General features: G+C 44.5%; 1 protein-coding gene across 1 annotated transcript in view; it reads left to right on the top strand.

Annotated features, from left to right (window-relative positions):
• The window catches only part of PKD1L1 (polycystin 1 like 1, transient receptor potential channel interacting), a 45,993-nt gene that overhangs the window by 6,409 nt on the left and 28,233 nt on the right, over positions 1-11,351 (top strand). The window contains exons 4-6 of the mRNA XM_027765710.1: positions 5,504-5,646; positions 6,605-6,725; positions 9,859-9,973. Of these exons, the coding sequence (XP_027621511.1) occupies positions 5,504-5,646; positions 6,605-6,725; positions 9,859-9,973 (379 nt within the window). The remainder of the gene's footprint in view (positions 1-5,503; positions 5,647-6,604; positions 6,726-9,858; positions 9,974-11,351) is intronic.

Here is an 11,351-nt window from a genome sequence, read left to right as displayed (position 1 = left end):
CTACAGGGTGCGTGCGCTCGCCAGACAGAGAGAGACATAGAGACAGAAAGCGAGAAATCACCCCCCAGAGGGGATGGTCACGCCGCAATCCCTTCTCCTCCATTCTCCTCTCGGGATCTTGGGCACGCATGCACATGCGCCCAGCGTGAGTTTTAAGCTACCGGGTCCGGGACGCGAACCGCAGTCAACTACGTGGGAGTCCAGTGACATAGCCATTATGCTAACTGCTGGTTCCCTCTGCATCTACTCGTGTTGCTGTTGTCACTTCACCACACAACAGCTGGAGGGCTTTCCTGACCACCAACCCAGTGTCACTCCCTGGCCGATCCTTCCGATGACTTTCCTTAGGACACCAGGTGGTGTCTCCAGTCTCTTCCCTGCCCTCTTGCCCTTCCTCCCTCCCTGCAACAGATCATTCCCAATGGATTTTGCTTTTACTCGGCCTGGAAAGTTCTTTCTTCTGATCATCAAAGAACTCATTGAAATTCAAGTTCTGAAGTCATGCCTTAGAGAGGAACTCCCTGGCCACCCTCTCAGGAGATCCCCCTTTTATACTCCCCTCGCTCTCACCTTCTTCGCATACTCTGCCTTATTTTTCGTCATTACCCATGATTACCTGCCTTTATATTGTGGAAGTGTTTTCTGGTTCATTTTTCTGACCCTCTCTGTATTAGACCCTAGCTAGCAAGGACGCCATTGATCTGATTCATGCAATGTCTCCATTTCCTGCACTCGTACTCAGCTTTAGGAGGCTGTAATATACGTTGAATACATGAAGGGAGGAGTCGGTATGTCATCGGACCACTGATTATATGATAATGGAGTACTTCTCTTGAATATGTTTAATTGCTAAAGACATTATTTTAGATACGTGGGGCCTAGCAATACTAGAAACAATTATTAACGACATTGAATTAGTGCTTTAAGAAGAATATTGTGGCTGTTAAAGTCATCCATTGACTGCTTTTCTTCTTAGGGAGTAACACCAGCCTTCCAGAATCAGGACCAGGTGCAAATGCCGAGGTGCATCCTGGCGGAGGTGATGGAGATAGCCTGGTGGACCCCGCTTTCTCTGAAGGCAGAGCTGTGCCTGTCCTCATGGTCGACTGGCACAAGACCCTGGTCAGCCAAGCTGTTTTCCAAGGCTACACTTCACTGGGTACAAACATTCTATTGCCTAGGATTTACAGTATTTCAAAATGGTTTAGATATCAGCTTCCAATTTCTTCTATAACTTTTCATTTTGTTTTCGTTTTTGTTTTAAGTTTTTGCCACAGGGTGCCTGCACTTACCGAAAAGAGACACAAAGAGAGAAATTGAGAAATCACCCCCCAGGGGGAAATGGCCATGCCACAATCCCTTCTCCTTCATTCTCAGGATTGAAGCTGCACACACAAGCACACACACACACACACACACACATGATTTTCAAGCCACCACTTCTGGGACTCAGATTGTGGTTGGCTATGTGGTTATCCAGCACCTTAACCTCCATGTGGGAATCTAGTGCCTTAACCATGATACCACCGGCTGGCCCCTTTAACTTTTTATTTTAATAGATAAGTATGCTGATGAAAATAACCAAACTTTGTAAAAATATTTAAAAAGATTTATGCATAGCCAAATCTGTGATATGGCCTGGAAACATGGTCTTCAGTAGCCCTGAGAAAGTGCTCCAGGGGACATATAGCAGTTCTTACATTTAGTTCTGAGACCAGGAGAGACAAGCAAAACGGGAGATCAACACATGGAATTTTCATGCTGGTCTAGTTCAAAAAGGCAAAACATCAAGAAGCAAGAGCTTACAGGTTATAAGTAGGTTTAGTATTCTCGTTAGTTAAAAGTGCAAGCCTTTGTCTCAAAAAAGACACAGTGTCAGCAGAAAAGAATGTGCATTTAACAGAGATAAGAAGACTTTATTATATATTATGTGATGCTATGCCAGGGTTGGGAGGTAGAGAGCACCCCACAATCACTGGGCCAAAGAGGTCTTTTACAGCAGGATTAACATTTGTAGACATGACTTTCCCAAGCCCCATGGAAAGAATTTTTAAAAATGAAGAGTAGTCAGAAATTTGCGCTCAAATATTTGGAATTTTTAAAAATGAAGAGTAGTCAGAAATTTGCCCTCAAATATTTGGAATTGTTGTGTCTTCTCCACTTCATGTTTTCTCCGTCTGTGAACTACAGCCCAGGACTCTTATCAAAGGTAGAATTAGCTTCTAACATTTACCAGGAGCCCTATTTGCAGATGATAAGGGGAAAAGAAGCACTGCTGAGCTGCTATGTTGGTGCCCCAACACCTTTATGTACACATTTCTGTGGTGGCCTGGTAAGGACACTGACTGAAACAGCTGTTCTGGGATGTCCCCATAGCCTAGTGGGTAAGGGAGCTGGATCCCACATGGCTGACCATGTGGATGGAATCCCGGCTGCACAGGCTTGAAAAACATGCTGGGTGCATGTACATGCCCCATATCCCAGCAGAACGGGGAGACGGAGGAGAAGGGATTGCAATGTGACCACGCCCCATTGCAGTCTTCTCTCTTACTCTCTTTCTCTCTCTTTCTGTCTCTCTGGTAATTAATCATGCACTCTCTTTATTTAAAAAAAAAAAAAAGAACTGTTTCTGAAGAGCAGTTCAGTATCTAACCAGTCTCCCCAGCATAGACATGCTAATTTTGAGCAACTTGTTGGACTGCCACCTTTCATAGTAACAGCCTCCTGGGGAGGCTCTGATTTCATACTTCTTAGGTGATTTCTCCCTTACCCTTTCCCTGAAATATTAGGTCATCGGGAAAGTCATGGCTTATTTTCCTGTTTTTCTACGTAAAAATGCATCATGACTTTCTCAACGACCTAATATTGCAGAGGAGTACTACCTTAACATTATGATGTTTGAAAGCTGCCCTGTTTAGATTGTCAACTTTATATTTAGGACCTCTCCTATTTCACAGTAAGAAGCATGGGATCAGCCTCTCCTTGCTAAGGAAGTCTTCCTGTAACCATGGCACTAGTTACAACCAGATTAAGAATATTTATAGCCAGTGTTCTGCCAAGACTTAAAAATTGGTTTGAAATACCTTAATCACACATCACAGATAAACCAAATTTATAAATAATAGCCAAATTAAGCACCAAACTTAATTATAAACACAGAAAATAGGCTTTTTCCAGAATTCTCTTCCTGCTTACAAAACTGATCTTTGAGCCCAGAACAACTGGCCTACCCTCAGTATTGTTTCTCTTAGGTCAGGGAAGCCTGGGGATCAATTTTTAGCTCTTTGAAGAAGGCTGGTAACCAACAACCTAATGGCAATTCCAATTAGCAAGAGCACATTTAACTAATACCTACTTTAACTTTTCTCTGGAGTGGGGGCAGAAGCTGTTCTCAGGGACCCTGTCAGACCTCCTGTTTCTGACCATTGTTTCCATGCTGCCATCCTTTTCTGTAGGTATCACAGGGCAAACTGTGACAATAAAGCCCTACTCGCTGAGCCCTGGAGAGACCTACGTCCTGCAGGCATCTGTGGGTACGTTCTGCTGACACATGGACTTAGGGTGAGGAAACCAGAGAGTGGTGGTCCAGCTCCTGGACATGACAGCCTGCTGACCCCAGGCTCACCTCTGCCTACTCAGGGTGGAGGACAGGAGAAGCAGGTAGTTTACATCAGGGTCAAGGTTTAATTTCATGTGTATTTTATTTGTTCTAGAGACTGGATAAATTGCTTTCCTTCCTGCGAATCTGTCACAATCTCTCTCTCTATCGTAGCCCCACCGAGTGTTCTTGGCATTGTTCTGTAGGGTCGATGTATGTTTAACTTCACTCCACTCTTACCTTTTCAGTTCCCACATTCCTTCTTGCCTTTTCATGGCTCAATCTGACATCCCCTTCTGGCATAACTTCTAGACATTTCTTCTCATTTTTCGAGGCTTTTAGTTCCATGCAGCAAGCAGAGTATTCAACACTTTATGTCTCCAGATAGGCTTGGTTCGACATCCCCCTTTCTGGATTCATTCAAGTCCATCATGCATTTCTGATCTTGTTTTCTGTGTTAACTCTCACGTCAGCCAAGGAAGAAACACAGGGTTAATTTTCTTCTGAAACCTTGGTAGACAGGGCTCCAGAAGATTCACCCTGTTTCTGTAACAGCACTGCTCTCTCTCACTACTATCTTGGACATTAATCCTGGGTCCCTGCTTTGGCAACAGAGGGCAGGGTTTGCTTTTGTTTAACAAATGCCTCTGCCCCTCACCTGGACCCTTCTCTCTTGTGCCTCTGAAATCCGCCCATGTGTCAAGTTTATATACCTCTGCATGGCCCGCAGGACCTGTTGCAGGGTCTGCAGCTGGCCACCAGAGGGCAAGCTTGGGCTGCAGGTCTCCTGCTCAGCCTGCTCTGCCTCTGCCCCTACCTCCTTGGCTTTCCCTGCAGTTCTTTCACCTGAAATGCCCATTCTTTCCCCCATGACTGTTTTTTGTTTTAACTCAATTTACAACTCATACCTCAAGACTGCTTGCTCGAATGTGTCTTATTTTGTGCATGTTTTCCTGGTCAGTTTGTGACTATTGAGTGAGATAATCCATGAATGATCTATTAGGTCGTCAGGAAATCATGACGTATTTTTCTGTTTTTCTGCGCAAAAATGTGTCATGATTTTCCCGATGATCCAATAACCAAGCACCTGATACGTAGGAGAGGCTGGATAAATGATACCTACTATAATGATAATTATCAAGATCTTAAACAATTAGACATGTACATCTCACTCCTATAATGCACCTCAAGAAAAACACATCAAATTTTAAAATATTAAGTATGAGAATAATCATTATGCAGTGATTAATAATAACAGAACATGGAAAGTTGATAAAATGTCTAATCATTGGGGAATGATAGTTACCCATACTAGGGTGTATTTGTTCAGCGGAATGTCATACAGCTATTTACAACAGGGATTTTGGACATTATGCAGCCGCATGGAAAATGTTTACTCTGTTAATACAGTAAATAAAGATAAAATATAACCCTGAATCAGCGCCACACATTCAGCTCAGCTGCACTTCTGTTTGCACATGGGGCAAGCATGGTTTGCTGGGCGATGTGTGTTAGTGTCTTCACCCTTAGACTCTGACTTCCGCAGCGTGGTGGTTGTCTGCCTCCTGCTAGGGAATTATTCCATCTTCCCAGAGATTGCGGCTGCCCTTAGTACACACCCAGCTAGTGTTTGCGATTAATGAAAGCTATGTGGCAGTGGTTCTCAAACTCCCCTGTACATCCGAGTCCCTGGCAGGGCTTGTGGATCATAGCTAGCAGCCCCCCTTCTCCATTTCTGAGTCCACAGGGCTGGGCGGGCCTGCAAACACTGCATGTCTACCAAGTTCCTGGTGATTCTCAGGCTGCTGTGTCCCTTGAGAAGCCCTACTGTAAGGTTTGTGTTATAGAAAGTTGGCCTGTGCTACGGTAATTCTCCCTCAGGATGAAACCTCCATTTCTCTCCAGGTTCAAGGCAAAGCTTAGTAGGCCGAGCTCAGCTCTACCTGACCATCAACCGCACCCCAAGCAATGTGGCCTGCCAGGTGCAGCCCCACCAGGGCCTGGAGGCGCACACTATCTTTAGTGTCTTCTGCATGTCAGGACGCCCGGTAAGTCTGTCCTGGAAGCCCGAAGACCTCTCCTGATTAAGACAGTGTCTTACATGAGAAGCTGTAAGACCTCTGTATGGGGATTTCAGCCTGCTGTTGACTGTTGGAGGTTGCATAGGCGTGAGCGGGGCTCCCACACCCTGTCTACAATGAGAGCAAAGCAAAGGGGCTCCCAATTCAGGAGGAGACAGGCCTCCTTTCCCCAGACAGGAGGCCAAGTACTCAGTTATTGCTGTGCCTGTGAGGCAGGCCCAGTGCAGTCCTCCAAACTCATCCTAGGACTGGTCCCCACATGGACTCGATCCCTGTCTCATGGGCAGTGGGAAGGTCACTGTGGTTTTCTTGCAACCGTTGTCTCATGAAGGTGTCAGTGGTGGGCAGAGCAGGAGGCTGAAACATTGTGATCCTGGCACTGTCTTCCCTGTCCTCTCAGCATGGATGCCAGCTTATCCCCACCTTCTGTCCCACCAGGTCTCCTCTGACACCCACTCTGTTCTTCAGGAGGGGCCACACCCTGGCCTTCACTCAAGGCCATGTTTCAGCAACTTTTGCTTCTAACTCTGAGATAGGTCCCACCTCCTCCTTTCTCTCCTGCTTTTGTCTTAGTTGTGCCCAGTGGTGGGGACACCAAGGTATAACTGAGTCCCTTTCACCCCAAGGGATCTATGACAGATTGGTCTGTGGCTGTGGGGAGGTTCCAGGGTGAGGAGGGTAAGCAGACCCCAAGTAGGCAATCCCCACTGTAGAAGCCCTTTGGACTTCTGAGCCAGAAAGTCCAGCAGGGTAGGGAGGCCCTGGCACTTGCTGCACAGTGAGACACTACATAACTCTTACTCATCCTGTGCCTCCTGGAAACCTGCCTGCAGCTGCCATGTGGGCTACCCGCAGGGGTGTTTGTGGTGATGTCATTCACGGTGTGTTTGTCTATACCCACTTCTCCCTGTGAATTGGGTTGTAGGATTTCCTCTACAAATTCAGTTACCAGATAGGAAATGTCTCCAAACACACTTTGTACTATGGGAGAGATGCCCAGCTCTATTTTGCATTGCCAGCTGGGGAGCCCTCGGATGGTTACAAAGGTAAGTCACAGGGTGAGTGAGATCGCTGTGCTTACTTAGAGCTCGAAACAATTTTTCCTGGCTTTCAAAATCTCAAACTTATTAACATGATGTGTCTACAAAGTAAAATTATTTATTTGCCTTGATACATTTAATGCTTTTCTGTTTAGGTTGATTAGATATCTTTTAGTGCAAAAAGAATAGATTATCAATAGATTCTTTTATGTCTTAAATTTTAACTTATACATAATGTAAATGATCAAATGCCAAAGTTTTCTTCCTGTAAGAATTAAATGTTTAAGAACAGGACATCCCTTATTTACTCATGAAATACGTCCTGTCTGGTGAATTTCATTTTTATAGAAAACACCAAAGCCAGAACCTTCCCCAGGAAAAGCATGAGGGGTAAAGGACTTTCAGGACTTTCAAATTTGTGTGTTACAACCCCAACATGAGAAGGACTCATGATGTCACCAGCCTTCCCCTCTATCTGTCCCCAAAGTCCTGCCTAGTTCTAAACCAGCTCTTAGGAACTGCTTCCACAGAGCCTGCTGGGGATGCAGCCATTTAGGGAAGTTTTTGCATATTGCAAGCCTCAGGTAGGCCAAATTACAATCTCTGGGGTGACATTTTTTATTTTATTTTATTTTATTTTTTTTAGTTGTTTTTGCTTTAGGATGCATGTGTTCTCCAGAGAGAGAGAGACAGAGACAGTGAGAGGGAAAGTGAGAAATCACCCTCCATGGGGGAATGGCCACACCATCATCCCTTCTCCATTCTCCTCCTGGGATTTTGAGCATGCACACACACATGCCTGGCACGAGTTTCAAGCCACCAGGTCCAGGATTTGAACTGCAGCCTACCATGTGGGAGTCCAGCAATGTAACCACTACGCCATCTGCTGGCCACTATTTTTCTTTTATTTTTTAACTCTGGGTGATTCCAATGTGCACTCAGAGTTGAAAGTCATTAACTTCAAACTTTCTTTGATTTCAGCCACACAGTCTGAATTGTTCACCTCCCTGACTTATTTTTTGTACACCTCTCCCTTACGGTGTATATAAGCTTTCTTCTTTTTGAAACATTGCTGTTGTCCCCAGTTAGAAACACTAACACCTTCTTCCAGGTTCGAGTGAATTAAACTAAGTGCACATTTTCTGAGCAGTGTGTGTGGTGATCTTGGTAACTGCATTCTGCTTTGGATCACAAGGACTTTTCACTCCCATCTACTCCATCAGTTTCTAGAAGTTGGGCAACAAGACTACAGTGCATAGATGTTGGCAGAAGGTTGCAGGGGGTTTTCATGGCCTGCCCTGATAAATCCTTAAACACTAAAATTGAGCTTTCTGTCTTCTGGAGAATTTTCTTAAAACGTACACTCACTCCCAGCTCCTCTACTTCTTGTGTTGGACATGAAACCAGGGACTCATCCTAAGAACTGGGTCAGAAAAGGACATGCCCAAAGACAAGGAGGCCCCAGCCGTGATGGACACCCTTCTTGTGGCAGCTGGTTATACCCAGACCTGGCATGCCTGTCACCAGAGTGGTACATGGAGCCTCTGTCTACTTGGCACTGCAGACCACAGGGCTGGGCAGATGACTAAATAGAGGGGGTTGGTTCATGGCCTCAGCTCTGTGTCAGAAAAAGGAATATAAATTTGTAGAGCCCAGTTTCCAGAGGGGTGTGTCAGGGTTAACGGTTACGTGTTCATAGACTGGTATTTGGTTACAATTGCATCTATTGGTATGACCAATTCTTATAAGCATCAGAATTCAAGATGTATAAGAAGGTAGGCATAAGAAAAAGGCATACAACATAACGGATATATAATACTCACCTTATCGTGTCCCATCATTTGCATAAATGAGTATGACAAAGGGTCATCACATTAAATGAAATAGAATCTTACCTGACACCTGCTCGTACTCTTACATGTTCTATCTTGATTCATCTTGACCACCATTACCTGCAAGGGGAGGTGGTGGGCATTTACTAAAATTGCAAGTTCCAAACTGGGCCTGGTGGTACATACCTGTAGTCCTAGCTGGGAGACTGAGACAGGAGGATCACAGCATGGTAAGACCCCATATTAAAAAATAATAATAATAATGCAGCATTTAGTTCCATCCATATCAACTGATACAGAATCCGGGGCAGAAGGTGTAGCCCAGAACTTATAGACAAGCTTCCCAGGAACGAGAATGCAGGGTGATAGGCTGTGTCTGGAAAAGCACTGGCCTCTAAGATTAAGTCCTCGATCCTTAGCACTGGGTACAGGTTGAGGATGTTGTTATGGAGACACCTGGGATAGCCCTGCAGAGATCTTCCTGCATGATTCTTTGTACTGTACCTGAGGTCCTTCTGCTGGGCCCTCACCTGCACCTGGGCCTCACCTGCAGGTCTCACTACACCCCGTTGACATGAATATACTCCTAGGTCCGCAGAACAGCCACCTCCTACCATGCTCCCGTGTTTTCAAGCAAACTTCTCTGTCAGAATGCTTCTTCACTTTTTTTTCTAGGCCTGTTAAATTTCTATACATCATTTAGAAGCCAGTTAAAATAGTACCCCAATCCGTATTGCTCCATGGCAGAGCCATGTTCCACACTTAGGATACTTGTACCCCAGGCCTCACCCCTGCTTCAACATGCAACATGGTTCAGTGGATGGAGAGCGGGAGGTGAGAGGACAGGTATGCCCTGCCTATCACAGTGCCTGATGTTGCAGCAGCCTGCTGCAGGGCCAGTGAGTGGATGACCCTCTGCCAGACTCCCGCCACAGCACACAGTGGTGGCTTCTACCTGTCAGCTCCCTGTGACACCTCTGTCGTCCCTGTCTGCCTTGTTCTGGTGCTCACATCTTACTTATATCTGTGTGTGAGGTCTCCCAGGAGGGAAAAAGCTGCCTTTGCCCCATACCTTGCTCTGTTTTGAGACTGCTTGTAGCATCACCACCTCCCTGGGCAGATAGATCTGCTCACAGAGACTGTTCACTGACCTGCTCATACCAACAGTGTGGGCAGCTGGGGCTGGGCTGGGAAACAGCCTGTAGTACCATCTTGTCCCAAGCTTTGCCAGGACTGAATGCCATTTGGTTGCTGTCGGTGTTTGAACAAGCATCTCTGGAGCCCACTTGGTTCATTTTCCTTTCCAGTGCTGGTTTCTACCGAGATCACAGACCGCGAGGGCTCCAAGGCACGGCCGTGTGCCGTGGCAGTAACCGTGCTGCCCCGTTACCGTGGCGATGACTGCCCTGCTGGCGAGGAGTTGTGAGTAACATGACATTTTTCTGCTGATCAATGATGTTGAGCAACTTTTCATGTGCTTTGTACTTCTTCCTCGGAGCAATGTCTGTTCACATACTTTGCCCATTGTTTAATTAGGTTATTTGTCTTTTATGATTTGAGTTCTAAGAGTTCTTTATGTATGCCGGATACAGGTCTCTTATTAGATGTATGATTTGCAAATATTTTCTCCCAGTTTGTGGGTTTTCTTTTCAGGGTTTCAGTGGTCCATTGAAGAGCAAAAGTTTTTTGATTTTGATTAAGGCCAACTTATTTGTCTTCTCTTTTATCTTGTGGGCTTTTGATGTGGTGTCTAAGAAGTTATTTTCTAGCCTGATATCATTTTCTAAGAGCTGATGGTTTTGGTTCTTACATTTAAGCTTATGACCCATTTCGAGTTAGTTTTCTTGTGTGGTGTAGTGTAGCACTCCAAGTTGATTCTTTTGAATGTGGATATCTAGTTGTAGAAACACTATGTTGGAATGAATCTTTTTCCCTCATTGAATAAGAACATTTCTCAAAAAGCAATTGACTGTAAAGGTTAGTGTTTATTTCTGGACTCTAAATTCTGTTATTTATCTATCAATAGATGTCTCTCCTTATACCAGTACCATGCTGCCATGATTACTGTAGTTTTACAGTAAACTTTGAAACTGAGAAGGCAGACAACCCACTTTGTTCTTCTTTTCCAAGGGTGATTATGCCAGATCTCTCACATTTTTATGTGAATGTTAGCAGAGCTTGTCCATTCCTGTAAGGATAAAACAGAACAGGCCTATCGTGGTGGCTGCCCTCCCCATCCTTGCTCTCTGCAGCTTAGCCTGAACTTCCAGGATTGGCAGGGAAGGCCTCTGGATATTTGCTGAAGTATATAAAAAGAAAAAAAAAAAAAGACAGCTATGGTTTTAATGGAGATTTTGTTGACCCTGTAGATTAGTTTGGGGAATATTGCCATCTCAACCGTATTAAACCTTCTGATTCATGAACATGGAATGTCCTTTAACTTATTTACATCTTTAATTAAAACAATGTTTTCTGGTTTTCAATGAACACATCTTATACTTCTTCTGTTTAATTATGTGCATTTCATTCTTTTTGATGCTATCGTAAATAGAATTTTTTTTAATTTTATTTTTGGATTTCTCTATTTCTAGTGTATAGATACACAATTCATTTTGTATATTGTTCTTGTATTTTGTAACCCTGCTGAATTTGTTTATTAGTTTTCATCATTTTAGTGTATTTCTTGGGGTTTTCTGTGTGTATGATCATGTTGTCTGTGAACAGAGAGAGCTTTGCTTCTTTTTAATCCAGATGCCTTTTGTTTCTTTTTCTTGCCTGAGTTTTTTGTGTTGGGAACATT

This window comes from Tupaia chinensis, unplaced genomic scaffold (assembly GCF_000334495.1).
Source record: "Tupaia chinensis unplaced genomic scaffold, TupChi_1.0 Scaffold139484_1, whole genome shotgun sequence".
Classification (NCBI taxonomy): Eukaryota; Metazoa; Chordata; class Mammalia; order Scandentia; family Tupaiidae; genus Tupaia; species Tupaia belangeri.
The sequence above is the reverse complement of the archived record's forward strand: the minus strand, read 5'-3'. Positions and strand labels throughout refer to the sequence as shown.